General features: G+C 32.4%; 3 protein-coding genes across 4 annotated transcripts; 1 reads left to right on the forward strand and 2 right to left on the reverse strand.

The window, feature by feature from the left end:
* Positions 847-3,271, forward strand: LOC109356782 (pentatricopeptide repeat-containing protein At1g07590, mitochondrial). The gene is made up of 2 exons (XM_019600318.1): positions 847-1,191; positions 1,858-3,271. Exons 1-2 carry the CDS (start codon positions 871-873, stop codon positions 3,106-3,108), a joined length of 1,572 nt encoding a protein of 523 aa, XP_019455863.1. The 5' UTR covers positions 847-870; the 3' UTR covers positions 3,109-3,271.
* Positions 2,119-15,048, reverse strand: LOC109356781 (subtilisin-like protease Glyma18g48580). Of its 2 annotated transcripts, XM_019600316.1 has the most exons (13): positions 14,925-15,048; positions 14,724-14,833; positions 14,514-14,611; positions 14,268-14,432; positions 13,675-13,798; positions 12,853-13,396; positions 12,582-12,682; positions 12,246-12,488; positions 12,036-12,150; positions 11,711-11,924; positions 10,846-11,590; positions 10,244-10,246; positions 8,914-8,926 (listed from the first exon to the last, which is right to left on the reverse strand). In XM_019600316.1, exons 1-11 carry the CDS (start codon positions 15,009-15,011, stop codon positions 11,034-11,036), a joined length of 2,358 nt encoding a protein of 785 aa, XP_019455861.1. In that variant the 5' UTR covers positions 15,012-15,048; the 3' UTR covers positions 8,914-8,926; positions 10,244-10,246; positions 10,846-11,033. The 2 variants fall into 2 exon arrangements, with proteins under 2 accessions (XP_019455862.1, XP_019455861.1); XM_019600317.1 differs by lacking the exons at positions 8,914-8,926; positions 10,244-10,246; positions 10,846-11,590 and adding an exon at positions 2,119-2,130 and having other exon boundaries at positions 11,670-11,924.
* Positions 4,286-6,389, reverse strand: LOC109356783 (1-aminocyclopropane-1-carboxylate oxidase-like). The gene is made up of 4 exons (XM_019600319.1): positions 6,219-6,389; positions 5,895-6,121; positions 5,312-5,645; positions 4,286-4,837 (listed from the first exon to the last, which is right to left on the reverse strand). The coding sequence occupies exons 1-4, from the start codon at positions 6,387-6,389 to the stop codon at positions 4,550-4,552; spliced, it is 1,020 nt and encodes a 339-aa protein (XP_019455864.1). The 3' UTR covers positions 4,286-4,549.

An 18,643-nucleotide genomic window follows, 5' to 3' on the forward strand; every position in this document is an offset into this window, starting at 1 on the left:
CTTTGTTTTTATTTGCTGCAAAGAAAGCGAAACATCAATCATTACTTGCACGGTTGCACCAATATCTTTGTTTCATTTATGTTTATCTTTCTTTGTACTATATAACAAATAAGCAACTCTTATATTCATCATATATTACATCTCATTCATATTCTGAAGTATTTTTTATTTTCCATAGTAGTTGAATAATCTTTCTCTATGAGGTTACATATAATTTATTATCTTTTATAACCTTTAATTTTTTGGATAATGTCTCATTCTTGTAATTATAAGAAGAGATTAGTAGAGAATGCTCCTATACTTCAGAATATTCAATAAGGATGAAGAGGAAGCACTTAAAAACTGAAGAGTAAAGTGTTTGAAAATCTGTGAACAAATAATTTTGTCTTAATTCCAAAAAAGTATGTATTTAATAATTAGCTAAAATTATAAATTAGTAAAAAAAAGGAAATCCCAAATAATAATAATGAAAATCGAAGAAAATTTTAAAAATAAATTAACTTTTTTATTTTATTTTTGTTGTTGTTTTTGTGGCACATATCATTTCTTAGCTACCAATGAGTGCTGGTTCAAGTGATACATGCTTAATTCTCCTTAAGTTTGAGTCTTGTGAATAGAAAAAATATCTGCTGAAAGAGTTAGCTCTACACACATGTGAATATTCTCGGCTTGAACAACAATTGCCTCCGGTCAAGAATACAAATGGAAAACCAAAACAATATCCTTTCTTAGCCGAAGAGACCCGACCCAGAATTTATGGGTGAGTGAGTTGGGCTAGAACCAACTCGATTGGAATGAGTGGGAATCATATCATATGATTGGGTCGCACTTTAATCGCATCACTTTCAAGTTTTGTTGAGCCCGTGAAGCATGCGAACTGTTACTTCCGTTATACACTACACCAGTTTCATTCAAGCAATACGTCGAACACCTTGTGTCATTCAAATCCATCTCAACTTTCGATTCCTCTGCACACAATCACCACAACTATTCCCCAACCACAACAACAATCCCGATACTACAGAAAACCCAGAATGCTTGTCTTTGAGAATCGAGAACCTTCCGAAAGGAGAATCTGTTGGGTCTGCTTTCCGTACTTGGATGAGAGATGGCTTCCCTGTTCATGCAGGTCATGTATTTCATGCCATTAACCGTCTTCGCAAGCTCAACTTTAACAAACGCGCACTTGAGGTTATTTTACTCTTTTTTGTTCTGTCATCATTGGATATTTACGCTCCAAAATCATTCCTTTAGGTTGAAGGTGCCTTAGGTGTAGGGAATTATTTAAGAGCTTATAGAAAGTTTATTTGAACTTATGAGAATGAGTTGTGAAAATAATCATGTAGAAATTGAGTATGAGTTTACTGCATGCTCTTTTTAGTTTATTCCACTGAGCTTTTCTGAGAAGTTTATGAAATTAAGCTTTTTTAGCTTATTTCAGTATAGCTTATTGAATAAATCAGTGCCTATTGGTCCAAGTATCTGAGTCTTGTGAATGAAAAAATATGCACAAGAGGCATTTGCTTAACTCAGATTAGTTAGGGTCTAATTTAACTTTCGGATACGAAGGGTCTTAGACAATGAAATAGCTTATTGAATAAGTGCATAATTAAGTAGTATGTTCAAGTGTACTCTTATTGTATTCTTTTAAACTGGAGTGGAACATGATGAAGAAAGAAAAAGTATATTGGAAAAAAATGGAATTTGCCATTTAGTCTATGGCTCCATGCTTCCAAGGTGCATGTGTGGTTTTCTTTAAATTTTTGGAAAAAAACATTATTCTTCCTCTTATTCTATCATTTTTATGTTATTTTCAACACAAAATAAGCTAATTTGAATATGTTTGGCTATTGGCAGGTGATGGAATGGGTGATCAGAGAGAGGCCCTACAGACCTAGGGAATTGGATTACTCTTATCTTATTGAATTTACAACTAAGCTTCATGGAATATCACACGGTGAGAAGCTCTTATCTAACATTCCTTGTGAATTTCAGAATGAGTTGCTCTACAACAATCTAGTGATTGCATGCCTGGATAAAGGTGTCATAAGGCTCTCACTTGAGTACATGAAAAAAATGAGGGAATTGGGTCATCCCATCTCACACTTGGTTTTCAACCGCCTCATAATTCTGCATTCCTCACCAAAACGCAAAAAGATGATACCCAAGTTGCTTACTCAAATGAAGGCTGACAAAGTCACTATACATGTGTCCACATACAATATTCTGATGAAGATAGAAGCTAATGAGCATAATCTTGAAAACTTGGTGAAGGTGTTCGGTCGTATGAAACACGCTCAGGTTGAACCAAATGAAATATCTTACTGCATTTTAGCTACTGCACATGCAGTGGCCCGGTTATATACTGCAACTGAATCGTATGTTGAAGCTGTGGAGAAGTCTATTACAGGGAATAACTGGTCAACATTGGATGTCTTGCTTATATTGTATGGGTATCTGGGGAACCAAAAGGAGTTAGAAAGAGTTTGGGGCATCATTCAAGGGTTGCCCTTTGTTAGATCTAAAAGTTACATGTTAGCCATTGAAGCATTTGGTAGAATGGGACAGCTACCCCGAGCTGAAGAACTTTGGTTTGAAATGGAATCCAGAAAAGGATTGAAATCTATAGAGCAATTCAATTCAATGATAACTGTTTATTGCAAACATGGATTTGTTGATAAAGCAGCTAGACTGTACAGAAATATGAAGACAAATGGATGCAAACCAAATGCCATAACTTATCGTCAGCTTGCTCTCGGCTGCTTGAAAGCAGGCATGACAGAGCAAGCTTTGAAAACCTTAGACTTGGGCATGCGTTCAACAATATGCAAGAAAGTTAGAAATTCAACCCCATGGTTGGAGACCACTCATTCTATTGCTGAGATTTTCGCTGAGAAAGGTGATGTAGGAAATGTTGAGAAATTGTTTGAAGAATTTCATAAAGCTAAGTACTGTAGGTATACCTTTGTATATAATACCCTGATTAAGGCTTATGTAAAAGCCAAGATTTATGATCCAAATCTTTTGAGAAGGATGATTCTAGGAGGAGCTAGGCCAGATGCTGAAACTTACAGTCTGTTGAAAGTTGCTGAGCAGTTTCGGGCCTAATTTTGATTGGTAATTCATGACAAGTTTTGTGTATCTTATTTTTTGTCTTTCTACTTACTGAAATTATAATGTACAATCTGATTATGCAACAAGATTCATCATGATGAAAGAGTATTAAAGAACATCTACCATTTCTTATGGAAGCTCATTTTGTTTGCATCTACCACTGATATCTAACAATGCTTAAAGTGTACTATGTTGATTGGCTTCCCCAGCTTCTGTGAGTCAGTATTCTGGTCAATCTTCTGGCTGTTGAGTCATGTGCTTAGAGAAATTCTTAGTTGTTTCTGAATCTATCAGACATTCTATCATTCAATATAGATTAGAGTTTAGTGAAACTAACAAACCATTCCCACATTCTTTTCACTTACACAAATCACCTTTACTTTATTACACTGGCTTTGTATAGGAGATATATAATTTTAAACAAAAAAAAGTGTAATAAGTGTAATTTTAAGTTAAACTTTAAGAGTATCAGTGTAATTTACTTTTAATTAATTATACATTAGTTAGAACAATTGGTCATTTGTTAAGTTGCATATAGAATTTGATTATAAAATTATTCTTCTTTTTTGTATATTTAATCAATATCTCTTTAAAATTATTGATGAACTTTTTAATAAGAAGGGTTTATTAGAATAATGAGGAATTAATGATTCAATATAAAGTGAAAACATTAAGGATATGTTAAATATAAATCATGTAATACTAAGTATAAAGTAACTTATATTTTAAAATAAGAAAATCGTTTAAAATATGAGTTATAAATAAAGACAAATGAGTTTTAAAAAGAGATAAATGAGAATATATTACAAAATCTACTACCTCTTAATAGAATATCTTGATTTGATTGGATCTCAATCTAGAAGTCTTTCAAGTCCAACATGTTGTGCTTATAATTTTGTTGCTAGTATTCTGACTTTTCTATTCTTTTTTAGAATAAAGAATCACTAGGCATTATCATACTTGTCCATTTAATGTCGTTATAATTTGTGGCCCAAAACCAAGTGGGCGATTTTGGATCTATATCAAGCCATAGAAGGAAATTTGAGTGGAGCAGATTGAGCCAGGAAGAAACAAATGTTGTTTTAATAAAATAAAATATCGATTTTATTATGAAAACTGATATTTTTGTAACCAATTTTGCACACCACCAATAGCTCCAAAAAAACTAAACAAAGAAACTAAAGCCACTTTTAATATTACATTCATTTGAGAAACATATGCATATCTGTATAGGCATATTTATCTTAATATTGCCAAAAATTAAAACACTATTACTTTCACCTGAGCTACACATTATTGATAGGCCCAATGGAAAAGATGTAATTTTTTTATTTTATTTATTTTGGCTATATTTATATATAAAAAAACCTTAGCTTTATACTTTGTTTACTTCTCCCAATACAAACATAATCATTGTTATAGTGAAACAAATTTATCAAACAGTTGCAATTGGACCCACATTAACATCTGGTGCTTTCAAGGCTTCAAATCTTGGCTCCTTAGCATGGAACTTCAACCCAGCATAGATCTTCATGTAGTCTTCAAACACAAATTTTGGGTACACCTTGTTTTTCTCCTCTGTTCCTCTCTCTAACAATGGTGGTGCAGGGTAGATAACAGCATCACTACCAGGGTTGTAGAATGATGCTATTGACATTCTTGTCCTATCAGTTTGAGCAATCACACGGTGCTCCACACTCTTGTACTTACCATTGGTGATTACCTGTTTCATAGGAATCATAATCATGCATCTAACATGTGCAAATGTCTATAACATTAGTTGTCTCACAAGTAAATTGTGTCACAATCACATGTCATGGTTCTTAATTGGTTAAAGAATGTTGTACATAGGATATTTAAATCAATCGACCAATCAAAATTCATGAAAACATATAATTGTAACATAATGCATGGACAATATATGTTGTATACAAAAAAATATGAACATCTATATTATGAATAAATAAGTTATAAGGTGGTCTGATAATCAAGGGGAAAAGTTTAAGGAATGAAGTGAAGGAGGTCATGAATTCGAATCTTACTCATAGTAAATTTAAAAAATAAAAAAAGAAAGTTATAAGATGGTTTGAAGGTTAAGGAAGAATGGGTGAAATGAAGGAGTGTTGAGGGTTCGAGTTGCCCACAACAAATACTAATATACTAACATTTGCCGATCAAAAAAATTGAATAAATGTACCTCAAGTTGGTCACCAAGGTTAACCACAATGGAATGGCGCATTGGGGGCACATCTATCCACTGACCATCTTTGAGAAGTTGTAGGCCACTGACCTTATCATCTTGGAACAGAAGGATAATACCACCAGCATCAGTATGGGCACGAAGACCCTTTACCAGCTCTGGATTAGGACATGGAGGGTAGTTAGCAACTTTTGTGCCAAAAGTTGGTCCTTTTGATCCATAGAAGGCCTTCTTTAGGTACCCCTTTTCTAGTCCCAGATTCTCACATAACAAATCTAAGAGATCCTCTGCTAGTTTCTCTAACTTTAAAGCAAACTCCTTCATCACTTCCCTGTACAAAATATACAACTCCAATGAGTCTAAAGCAAATATTAATGAAGCAAAAATTGTATATAGGCCAATGTTCAAGAATGACTAATAAGGTTTTAGATCTGTATACAATATAAATCTAAGATTTTGGGAGTCTCTGAAACCACATCGCGACCAATAGCCGAATTTCTCTACAATATACCATAATTTTAGTAAACATGAACTTTGGTTAATATTACATGTCATGCAATGTTTAAGATCTTGTAAAAACCTGTGTTGATGAGTGAGATCAAGGAGTTCTGAAATGTTTGATTCAGGAAGATGCCGAACATGGTAAGTGCTCTCCCAATCCATATCCTTAACCTCAGTTTGAACAGCATCTAAGCCTTTGGTTGCAACTAATTCCTTGAACCTATGTTCCATGCATTTTCTGTAGTGCTCTTTGGTCAACTTCTCCAAAGTGTCCATTAAGTCATAGGGTATACCATGATTGATCAACTACAATTTTATTTGAAAGCAAAACAATATTAAGAAAAGTTAAGCAGAACTAAGAATAATAAGAGAAAGATAAGATTTTTATTGGATTTTGAGGTACCTCAAAGAAACCCCAGTTTTCACAAGCATCTTTGATTTGATCCATGGTATCTTTTCTCTCCTCACCATTGAGCTTCTCAAAGTTGATCAATGGGAACTCCATTTTTTTCAAACTCAAACTCACTTTGAACCTTTTTCTTTCTCTTACAAGTGTAGGTTGCTTTATGCTCATTGAAGTTTGGTAGAGTGGTATTTATAGGCGTTGGATTAGGAACTTACTACACTATTTTTTTCTCCTTCTCATTTACCAATCTTATGAATATAATTTTAAAGTACTGATATTCTCATACATTTCTTTCAAACCACTTTTTAAGAATAAAGATTATTTGTCCCAAAAAAGCATGTTTGTTATGTCTCATTCTAATAAATTTTGATATCAAATAAAAATTAATATGTATGTTTTTATTACTCAATTTTTTTTAATAAGTGTCACAATTTCATTAAATTGAGAACATAGTTGAAGACAATTGATGTGCATTCACTTTTTAAACGTGAAAATAATATATTTTTTGTTAAGTATAGTGCACTTCTTAATTATCCTAAAAAAGTAACTCAAGTGGTTAAGATTGTCTGATCCATATCGTAAATATTCGACAAAATTTTATAGTCGACTATGTATAGTATCAATATACATAGGTACACATGATTGTATAGGTTATCTTTTGGTCATTGTCCATCCCACATGATATCTCACTACACTTCCATATTTAGTTTCTGCTGCGACCAGTCAAGATGCATTATAAATGTTTCTTGACTCATTATTATGCAACGTGATACTTAACGTGGAATGAATATATATCTTGTTCTTAGAAATTTATTACTGTGGTTGAATCCGCTAACCCATATATTATTCAATTGGTGAAGATTACCTAAACCAATTTAATTTCTATAATATAAATTATGTGTAGAAAATTGGGTTAAGACAAAATTAGATAAAATAATCATTTTGTATAGTTTAATCACCTTTACATGCAAATGCAGCCTAAATCCAAATCACAAACAACGTTTGTTTGGGTTTCATTGTTGAATTGTCATTCAACTTTGGTTTGGATTGGACCCACTTGGTGGTGGCTCATTTCTCCTCTTGAAAATTTGACCAAGACCATAAAAGCTGCCACCATTGTCTATTAGACAGTAAAATTTATGCACTGAAAATGTAAAGATTTATACATAATAGTGAGTGCATCGTTTACCATTCATTTGTATTATTTTTATTTAAAAATTAATAATAATTAAAAATGAATATTGAATGATACACTGAGCATATAAAAACCCTTATACCGGTCATCATGCATATATATTTTTCTCTTATTCTTATTTCTTTGCTTTCTCTTTCAATTTCTTTGGTCATAACTCATAAGAAGGTGGTTTCTAAGAAGGATCATAGCAATTGCAATTGCACTACTTCACAAATCTAATAGCATCTACACACCCAAACAAAAAACAAAAATATAAATCTAAGATAACAGCAACAAATTTGTGTGTGACATAGGAATTTGTATTCTTCCTGCACTTAATTACTCGTATGTGAGAAATAATAAAATACTACTAGATACACATGCATTGTCTTTCACCAATAATTCACAAATTTTGTTATATCTATATATAATTTTTCTTGTAAATTCACATAATATTAAATAAAAAAATATTGAAAAAAATATCAGGGCATAACAGAAGTATGTTAAATTATTACACTATGACATGGTAGAGTACACATCTTCATTAGTAACTTTAAAATAACTTTTAACTCATTAACACATAAATAATACTGAAGATATATCTTTAACTATTGATCCAGATTATATAATCATTATAATGTATAATTTCTCTTTTGCCAGACACATCACCAAGTTAAGCTTGTTCTACTTTACTTTGACCTCTTTCAAATAAAATTTTAATAATGTTTGGACAAATATAATGAAACATGTTAAGGTAGCTACCCATCTCAATCTATCCCAAAATAACATATAATTATTATTAAAAATGAATGGTGTGGCTTCTCTTATAGTTTGTGGGCAATAAAAGATCAACACATATGATGTGTTGGAGAATTTGTCAGTATGAATATTATAGCAAGATGCAATGCATTCAAATATTCAATCATAATATATTTCCCACTTTGAAAAGCCAATGAATTCAGTAATTTTATCAAATCTTTTGAAATTCCCATAGTTAGAGAATACAAAAACAATAGGCATATTATATGAGTAGTAACAATTAATTTTATAATTAGACAATAATTCATGTACTATATGTTATTATTAAAAAAATATTGTCAATACTTTATTTGAATTTAGTGAAAGATATAAAGGGAAGGACAAGATAGATATTTGATTTAATTCAAATAGTCCTACTTGTACTTTTTCCACAAATAGGTGACCTACTTGTATTTTTTCTTTAATAAATAGGTGCCCTACCACTAGTACTTGATTTCCCCCCACAAATCTTGGTGAAATTATAATTTCATATTAAGACCTCAGAATTAGTAAATAATATTTTTGTAATGGCAAATATAGATTCAGGTAACCTCATCACAAAATATATCTATGTTATATTCATATCTAATTATATTTATAGTTGTGTCCAATCACAATTCCAAATATTAATTTTCTAATTTCTAAAATATCCATGATCTATAGTAGCAGGAGATAAAATAGCTTATCTATGAATTTGGGATATGATAAAATAGTTGGTCCCATATAGTGGGAGCTTTAAAGGAGTTATCATGAACATGCATGTATGAGCCCATTTTCCATTGTTACCTTTGTGTGTGGGTTATGACAATAAGTATAAGGGAAAAAGACAGAACCTTTAATACTTTAATTAGTAAATAAAAATTATATGAGGATAGAATGGAAGGGAAAAAGAAGAAGAAGAAGTCAAGGTAGCCTCCTTATATCATTGTCACTCATAAATATATTCATTTTTAGATTTGTTATGAATGAAAGTGTTAATATATAGTATTAAATTAATAATTGTCTAAGGTCAGAGGTAATTATGAATTAATGTTGTTGTAAGCAAAAAAAATTAGGAAAAAAATGATGTTGTATTGTTATTTGGTGCTACTTGTATTTGGATTCTTGGCGAAGTAGGGTGGACTCTTGATTCTTTCTTATGTAGCCTATATCTCATTTTATTTAATTATTATTCTTATTCATCTCCTTAATAATATTATTCAAATCCATTCATATTTTTATTTTTCAATTTCTGATTTCTTAGTTCCTTAATATTATTATTCTAATCTAACTTTGTTTTTGCATATTTCCTAATATGATTTTAAAGCCTTCCATTTTTTTATCCCTCTAAAATTAAACTCGCAAATATGGTTTTTGATTGTTGAGGGTGGTGCTAGTTTAGCCTTATGAGAGGCAGCTATTAAATGGGCCAGTATACCAAATCCAGGCCTGTTAGTGCATCGAGTGAGAAAAGATAAAAAAAGAAAATGAGAATCATTACAAACGGTAACACTTGAAGAGGAAGATAATAAACCCAATGATACTTCTTCTACAAGGGGGTGAGACAACTGCAATTTTTTCCTTTAATTTAAAGGGTAAATTTATTTTATCATAATAAATATAAAGTATAAATATAAAAGTATATCACATTTTCTTTGGTTTTTGGCATTACTTGCCTTTCCATTACTAAAAAGGAGTCTCATTCCTTCCGCATCAATTTCAATATTTATAGAAATAGGAAATGACTCAACCAATTGTACTAATAACAATACAATATGTGCCATTATATAACCATACTTGTATTTTTTATAATAAAGAGATTGAAAGTTAGTTAATATTCATTTACTTTATAATGTTCACCAAACTCAATTCACTTCCTATAATATAATTAAAATGGAGTATTAATGTTCACCAAACTCCCTGAATTTAGTAAGACTATAATGCTGTCTTACTCTAATATTAGAATTACTTATAAATGTTTAGAAAATGTATAAAAAGGGGTACCCAAGTTAATGGAAGCATCATTGGAATTTAAGAGGTTAATTATCCATGTGATCTAGTTGATTCAAACACACTGTTTGACATAAGGTTTTAGAGAGAAAAAAACAAGTCATAGCCTCAAAGTTGGAAGAGAATGAAAACACAAAACCAGATTAATATGCTTACCTTTTTTAGTGCATGGGTGAATGGGTATGTGAGGGGCATATTTCAACTGATATAACTTTATTTTCACTATTTCTGAATCAACTCAGGTACATGTATAACTTTATTAGTACTTTCTTTATGATGAACCTGGTATGTGGTACAATAGATTATCATACGTGATACATAAGATAAATGAAAAAAATCGTATAATCATATTCATATGTTTCCTTTTGAAAAGTTGATTGTCTATAGTAATTAATGGGTGACTTTAATAACTGAACTTGTCTTCTTTTATGTCATTAGCTAGCTTTTTCACCCTTTTGGCACTACTTTGGTGTTATAAGCCTACTTGTTCTTATGTCATATTTACCTATAACTACAGTTTTTAATAAGTCATCAAAACTACCTAAATTGATGAGCCAAACCCTTTTTATTCAAGCTTCAGAAAAGTGAGGTCAACTTTATTTTGCTACATTTTGTATGCATAAAAGGCTGGCAAAATACGATTTTGCTGTAGTGATAATAAACTTGTTATTTTCATCACACTGCAAGGTTATTCTAAAAGGGACTGTGACAACAAACATATATCTATTACAGATATGTCTCTTATTCTAGATATGACAAAGTTTCAACACAACAAGAGTGCCAAAGACAAATTACTATTACAGCCTAAAATGCACACACATAATCAAATGATGATGATGAAGTAAAACTCCTCATACTTGTTTCTGAGGTTGCAGGACTATGATAGGGCTGGTTACTCTGTGCTTACCATCAGTCCAAGACAAGTTTCCAAATATCGGAAAGCCATGGGGTGGTACACCCCTTGGCTGAAGAATGAGCTGAAAGGTTTTCTTTTCTCCGGTTTTCTTAAAAGTCAATGAACTTGGTTGAACAAGAACCTTAAATCCTTCAAGTATGTGTGTAGTCACATTATATGTGCTTGGAGGCCCAACATTTGTAACTGTTCGAGTAACATTTATCTGGTTTGTCCCGCGATCGGTCACTGTGATTGAAGGATAGTTGAAATCTTCGATGTTGTAAGACTTTGGACAAGTGTAGGATAATTTCAAATTAGCAAACAACTTGAGTAAAGCTTGGCTGTAACCAGAAGCACATAAGAAGTTTAAGTAATCAGTTGTGCTTAAATCATAAACAAGTCCAGGGTCTATTGCAAGGTCAGGTTGAATATGTCCCGAGCCATATTCAAATGGAGTTGCTATCTTGTCAAATGCATCCCGAATTGGTTGATTAGTGTTATCTAGTGTGGTAGCTGAAAATAGTACAATTATAATAAGCGATCAATGTTGCCCAAAATATGTGATATATGAACATTTAACATAGGATGAAACATTGTGGAGAGCATGTGAGAGGTACTTTTACCGAAACTTACCCGTAGTCATAATAGCTGATTTTATAGCTGCTGGACTCCAATTAGGATGAGCTGTTTTGAGTAGACCAGCGATGCCGGAAACATGAGGACAAGCCATAGAAGTTCCTTGTTGTACATTGTAAAGATTCCTACGTACATCTGATACTAGATTAGATGGACCGGCGGCTTGTGTAAAAGCAGCAATTATGTTCACACCAGGAGCAGTTATGTCAGGCTGAAACACAAAACAAAGTACTGTGATACAAAATCATGTCCACATGAATGATGGATTCACTGAGTGTAAGATTGATAAATCAACTTCATGGTGGTGGAACAGAATGGAGACCTTGAGTATCAATGGTTGCACAGCGCTGGGTCCTCGAGATGAAAATCCGGCCATAACTGGAGCTGGCTTTATTCCTATGTATGTTCTTGCTGAAGTCATGTAAGCACCAAGCTGCCTGCAATATATTTATAAATGAAATGCTTCATTTTTGCTAAGTATATATTTAGAATGTGACATTAACATTATTAATTATTAGAGATATGTGGTTACTTGGAGTGAGAACCTCCTGAACCTTCATAATCCTTAACATCGATACTTGCACCGGGTAAAATATGAGGCTCGGCTAGAAGTGTATTTCCACTTTGCTTATCATTTTTCACAAACACTGCCACTGCACCAGCTAGAGCAGCTTGTTGGCCCTCACCAACTGACTGTATCTTATCACTTCGAAGGCAGATTAGTATTCTTCCCCTTACTTTGGTAGGATCCAATGTTCCAGGCTTGCAACGACGGCTATTGGAACACACATGTATATGAGACAAGTAGCAATTTTATTTAACAGATAATGTAAATGTTTTGAAGCAAACTTGGAAAGTTTGTCCTTACGCATCATCGATTGACACATTAGGAAGTCTAGCAACGACAGAACTAATCAAAGGATAGAACTTTCGTGACTGTTGTGGCAAGCCTCTATTAAGACTAGCACCCTGATACACATCAAGTTGGATATACTCATTAATTCATTAGATTATAGTTTTCTTAGATTGATTTAATATGTTATTCTATTTATTCAAATGCATTGGATACTTGTAAGTTGTAACTTATGTTAAAAACTCATTCAGAAAATGTCTTCTAGTTTGAAATAGAAAGTTGATACCTTCAGATGTTGTTTGTTGCCTACAGAAATGTTGCTGAGAAAATCCCTATCTATTGTACTAGCAGCAACTGTGAAGGACCAGGGTGCAACATTTGTGACAGTACTAGGAGCTGGTCCATCATTCCCACCTGAGCAAACAACCACTATATTTCTCGCAACTGCATGGAACGACCCTATGGAAATTCCATCTGTTAATAAAGCTTCAACATAAGGACTAGACCAACCGACAGAGGCAGAGATCACATCAACACCATCATATATGGCTTGATCAAATGCTGCTAGCATGTCTGCTTCTTGGCAGCCACCCGGATCTGCTGTATGCCAACACGTTTTATAGGCTACAACGCGAGCTCGTGGCGATCCACCCTTAGCAGTTCCGTTGCCATTACCAAAGACGTTTGCACCTCGAGCAAAATTACCACCAGCGGTTGATAGAGTGTGGGTGCCATGGCCTACAAAGTCACGTGCAGTCCGGTTCAATGGATGAAGCTTTCCAACTTCTGCCTCGTGGTTTTTGCTGAAGGTTCTTGCTCCGATTAGCTTCCTGATTCATCATATATGATAAATGTTTTAGGCTATAAAGACTAATCTGTTAGCAATGACCAAAAAATTTCAATTTTATACTCCACACACGAATCTGTAAACTAAGTCATGAAAATTGACACATCATTTTGTAATTGTAAACCTGCTATCTAACATATAAACTATAGCAAATAATTTATTTCATGTAAAATGTTGGTATCATTTGTGAACAACTAGCTTTAAAATCATTCATTTGTTATCTTAACTTAATTTAGGAAGTGAATAACAATGAAATATTACCTGTTGCAGAATATTTTCTTTGAACCAATAAAGTGGTCTATCTCACAAACCCCATTCCCACGCCACTTCGAAGGGATAGGTCCATATCCTTTGTCACTGAAACTTGGGTGTTCAGGCCAAACACCTGTTCACAAAGCCATTACTCATGTAGTTGTAAGTTTTATGCAAGTCTTAGTGGAGGGAAGAGTGAAGCCACTAGGGAGAAAAGTGAGAGGAAAGAAAAAGACAGACCAAAATATAAAGCAAGTGAGAACCAAAAGACTTTAGTGTAAGCCAGGAGCAATCAGAACAATGATCAATTATTGAGTTAGTTAAATGCAACTAATATAATTCAATGAAAATTTGTCTGCAGTATAAATTTAGATAGGAGTTGTATTGTATAACCCATAGTTAAATGTTACGCGTCGCTTACTCGGTTCTATGTGATTTGCCAATTTTTTACATTATTATTACAATATTTCTTTTATATCGAACCTGATATGTAGTATATGGTATGCATAATTCAGCATATGGTATGTAGGCTAAATGAGGTAACTATATATATATATAATCTATACCTTGAAAATCATTTGATTGATAAAAGAAACACACACCTGTATCAATATTAGCTATGATTGTATTTTCACCAAAGTTGGCCTTCCTCCATGCAGAGTTTGCAGGAATAATTCCATTTTTTTCAAGTCCAAGAAATTCCCATGACCTGGTAGTGTGCAATTTATGCTCTTTGCTCAAGAACACAGAAACTACATTTGGGTTTTCTGCACCAATACAAACATATATACTGTATCAACTTGTTGCTTCAAAATGACAATAGAAACACATACTAATCATTTGCTTACTTGCTATCTCTGAAGCTTCTTCCTTTTCAAGTAGCGCAGCAAACCCATTTATGTCCTTATTGTATGAGTACATAATTGCTTCCTTGGCCTCCTCATGACTAGTTAAAAACATATGTATAACTTCTCAGCATTATATATATATATATACGTATATGTGTGTATATATAAGTCCTATAATATTTAACAGCATTTTATATATAGTTACTATACCTTCCTAAAACAGAAGCTAGAAGATCATAATGAGAATTTGTGGCTGTTTCAAGTTCACTAAGGGAAGGGTCAGGACCATGAGAATGTCCTCCCAAGTACACAATGTATGTCTGTAATCAAGAAACAAAAGCAAATAGTTGATGAAATGTTGTATGTAGAAACGAATAAAATAATAGGAGTATAAAAACAAAGCATTATTGCCTTTCTAAGTGCATTGATAGGTTCATGCAAGAAGGTGCAAAGAAGAAATAATGATAAAATAAGTTTGAAGATGGAAGATGCCATCATATTGCTTTGGAAGTGTTGTGAATGAATGGATGTTCTACTTATGCTTATTGTATAAGGGCAGGGGCCCCCCACAATACTCAGCAAAGAATTACGATAGAATTTACATCAAATTTGCATTCACTATTCTCAGTCTCAAATTATATTTGGAAATTTTGAGTTACACTTTTCTATCCCATATGATATATGATGTATTTTATGAGTTCATCTACTCAGTTGAATCATATAGTTTAATATAATATAATCATCAATCTTTACCTTTACAATAGAGTTTGTATATCTCTTGTTAAACTCTTATTTCACATACAATGTTTTAATATGATTTATAAGAAGCTCATGTAGTTATAAAATTTGTACTTCTTCACATTGGTAGCTTCCAATTTATTTCCTCTCTCGATTCTCTAACTTGGTAATATCATCTTCAAAAAATGCACATTTCGATAATAATTGTTAAATATGCTGGATTAGCACATCCAATGCTAATGTAAACACATATGGGCTCAATATTGACCATTGATGGAGTCTTACTGCAACATAGGGAAATCTTTTGAAGTGTTGAGTATTGACCACATCAGTTTCGATTATATTATACATATCCTTGATTGCTCGAATGTAGGTAATCTAATTTCATTTTTCTCCGAACCTTTGGGTAATATCTCTTTATGCATCTCATCGAAAATCATATGCAAGTCTCCTTAATCTTTTTAATATCTTTTCATTAATCTTTGTAGCAAGTATGTAGTCTTCATGATCAACCTCTCCGACATGAAACCATATTAGTTTTTAGTAACTTATGTCTCTTGTCTCGAACTCACTCATATATACTCTAATATAGCTTTATAGTATGATTATGAACTTAATCTTTCTATACCCTCTCCATATAATGTGAATTTGCTAGTTAAGATCTATGTTATTGATTGTAAGGTCTTCAGAGGAATAAAAAGAGTGATACAAAAAAGGTCTTATACGTCAACTCTTGCTATTGTCTATTTTTTGTATAAAGAAATTAAAGTAAAGTTAGTGTTAGATAAATGTTACACAATTATTGGCTCCCAAGAACCCCATTCCTTCCTTTTCCAAATCCATTTTGCTTTTGTTATCATCTTTCCCATACTTTTATCAGCTTATCATCTTTTTTCAAAGGTTGATTGTGAAAATTCAATTTCCAAAGTTATATATTTATTTATTTTAGGGTTAAAATTTCAATTCTCAAGACTAATTATTATCATAATAATCTTTTCAAAATATAGAGAAGTTATTAAATATATCACAAGAGATTTTGATCGATAAACTATAACATTTTTCCATAAACTTAATACTAAAAAAGAATGAGAGAAAAATAATCAATACAATGTAATCAAAATTAAATAGATAAATAATATATTTAATTAAAAAATGAGTATATTTTTTGGTACTATCACATGTGTTTTATCACTTGTTGGGTAAGAAACTAATTCATTTTAGGGTTCATGGCTGCCTCTTCCAACAAATATCGTTCATAGAAATCGAACTTTCAACCTTAGAGATTCAGTAATATTTTACACTATTAAACCAACATCTTGTTAATAAAAAAATGAGTATATAAAGAGATCTTACCTGACCTAAACCGACTTATCTCGACGACTAAAAATGATTATAAAAAATTGGACAGGGCTTTGCATTTTGAAGTAAATAGTTAGTTATTTTGGGCTTGGCCCACTCGTTCTTTAAACATAGACAGGGTTTGTGTGGTTCACTATATAAACTCCCTACTTTGCAATCTATCACTCAGCGGTGGAACCCATCTTCTTTACGGCGTCGTATGATATACTCTACTCCATGGTGAAGAAGCATTTTTTACCTCCTTCTTCGATCTCATGAGGTAAAGATAGCATCTTTTGTGCTTCCTCTTTTGCTTTCTTTATTATGCTTTCCAATTTTTCATAACATTTTCACGATTACATGTTCAAATTTAATTTCATTTTTTATTTTCATGTTGAAGCCAATGATGATTGATTCTAATATATGTAGCAAGTGCCGTCTGAAAATTAACCATTTTTATGGTTCCTGATGTACTTTAAGACTACCCACTGAGGCTTCTTTTCTATTATTTGATTTTTGTAGGGTTGATTTTGAGTTTTCTTGTTTTGAGAAATTGAAAAATGCGTACACTACTTATAAAGGATAAAATCTATTTTCATATTTAAGTAACTATTGGCATTCTTGTTTTTAATGGGTGATATGCACATGTTTCTTTCAACTTTATCTTAAATTTTTTTGGTTATGTGTTTTATCTTATAAAGTTTGTGTGTAGTACTATTGGGATGAAATTTGGCAATGTATTCTTTTTATTTATCCTAAATGATGTAATATATTCAATATTTTCTCTACCTTTTCCATCAAGATTTAAGCCAAAAATTCTAGGGTAGGGAAGACCATAATGCTATCTTTTGTTTGCAAGTGAAAATTAGAAATAATGATTTTACATAGAGACAAAGATTGGGACTAATATGTGTCCAATTAGTCTATATTGTTGTAAAACATCCTAAAAAAGAAAAAGACTAATTTGATATACATTTGAATTTTTGTGGACTAAAATGAGTATTCAATAAAGAAAATGAGTTTTTTTTTGCATGCAAATTTACCTTCCCATCCCTAAAAGCAAATTGAGTTTAAATAAAAATAAGGGCCCTATTGTAAATGTAGTGACCCTGTTAGATATAAAATATGTTTAGTAAAACAAAAGTTTTCCTTCACATTTTCTCCTATAACTCTGTATCCCCTGTTCCTTCTCTGACTATAGCAAATGAAAGTAAATGAGGACTCTTTATAAAAAAGTGGGAAAGAGATGGAATATTAGAGGTAAAGATAGAAAAGGGTATGCAAATTGATTGCTTTATTCCAACTACATAGCATTGTCTCAAATGCTTTACAATCCACTAATGTTCCAAGGTGTACAAATATGATGAACAGGAATAACATGTTAATCCAGCTTCTATCCCCATCAAGATCAAGTAAATGGGAAGGATTTGTTTAGGATGAATGGTAAACTAGAAAACTATTTGGTTCTATTATCTCTAAACATTATGAACAACAAGCTTGCTCAAAAAGATAAGGGTAGAGCGAGACCGTAAATGAGCACTCATCTTTATGAAAGGATAAGACTACTTTTATCACAACAAATATTTTGATATATCGAGTAGTCACCTTTAAAGAAAAGGAGAAAGAGATAAGAGTATTTGCTTCAGCTTTCACTTTTTAAGTTTTAATAGCTTTACTGCTTTTCTACCAATGAAAAGATTATAATCCACGAGTATGTACCAATTTTTACACAAGTTCCACACACACAATGGGTGATGGGTCAATGAGAATAGCATGTTAGTCATGAATTATGGAATGGGTAACACATAAGCAGGAGGTGGAAGAGCGATCGCTAATCGGGATGCAGACTTGTATGCACCAGTTGACTGCAACAAGAAGTGCATGGTCAATATAGGTGAATCTTCAGATGAGCCTCATGCCGACCTGAGTCACATTTACCTGACAAATCAAGATGAATGAAAATGAATGGCCAGCCGAAAATGTAGGTGGACCCCATTGGAGAGGGTATGGGAACATGAACCTAATACAATAGAAAGAAACCTTAAAACTAAGCA

This window comes from Lupinus angustifolius, chromosome LG09 (assembly GCF_001865875.1).
Source record: "Lupinus angustifolius cultivar Tanjil chromosome LG09, LupAngTanjil_v1.0, whole genome shotgun sequence".
NCBI lineage: Eukaryota > Viridiplantae > Streptophyta > Magnoliopsida > Fabales > Fabaceae > Lupinus > Lupinus angustifolius.

Excerpts from the sequence above, each read along its gene's own strand:
- LOC109356781 (XM_019600316.1), bottom strand. The coding sequence starts at position 15,011 with ATGATGGCATCTTCCATCTTCAAACTTATTTTATCATTATTTCTTCTT. Across the intron at positions 14,433-14,513 it reads AGAAGCTTCAGAGATAGCAA|AAAACCCAAATGTAGTTTCT; the intron begins GTAAGCAAATGA and ends GTATTGGTGCAG. Across the intron at positions 12,683-12,852 it reads GCAACAAACAACATCTGAAG|GGTGCTAGTCTTAATAGAGG; the intron begins GTATCAACTTTC and ends GATGTGTATCAG.
- LOC109356782 (XM_019600318.1), top strand. The coding sequence starts at position 871 with ATGCGAACTGTTACTTCCGTTATACACTACACCAGTTTCATTCAAGCA. Across the intron at positions 1,192-1,857 it reads TTAACAAACGCGCACTTGAG|GTGATGGAATGGGTGATCAG; the intron begins GTTATTTTACTC and ends GGCTATTGGCAG.
- LOC109356783 (XM_019600319.1), bottom strand. The coding sequence starts at position 6,389 with ATGAGCATAAAGCAACCTACACTTGTAAGAGAAAGAAAAAGGTTCAAA. Across the intron at positions 6,122-6,218 it reads AAAACTGGGGTTTCTTTGAG|TTGATCAATCATGGTATACC; the intron begins GTACCTCAAAAT and ends ATAAAATTGTAG. Across the intron at positions 4,838-5,311 it reads ACCTTGGTGACCAACTTGAG|GTAATCACCAATGGTAAGTA; the intron begins GTACATTTATTC and ends CCTATGAAACAG.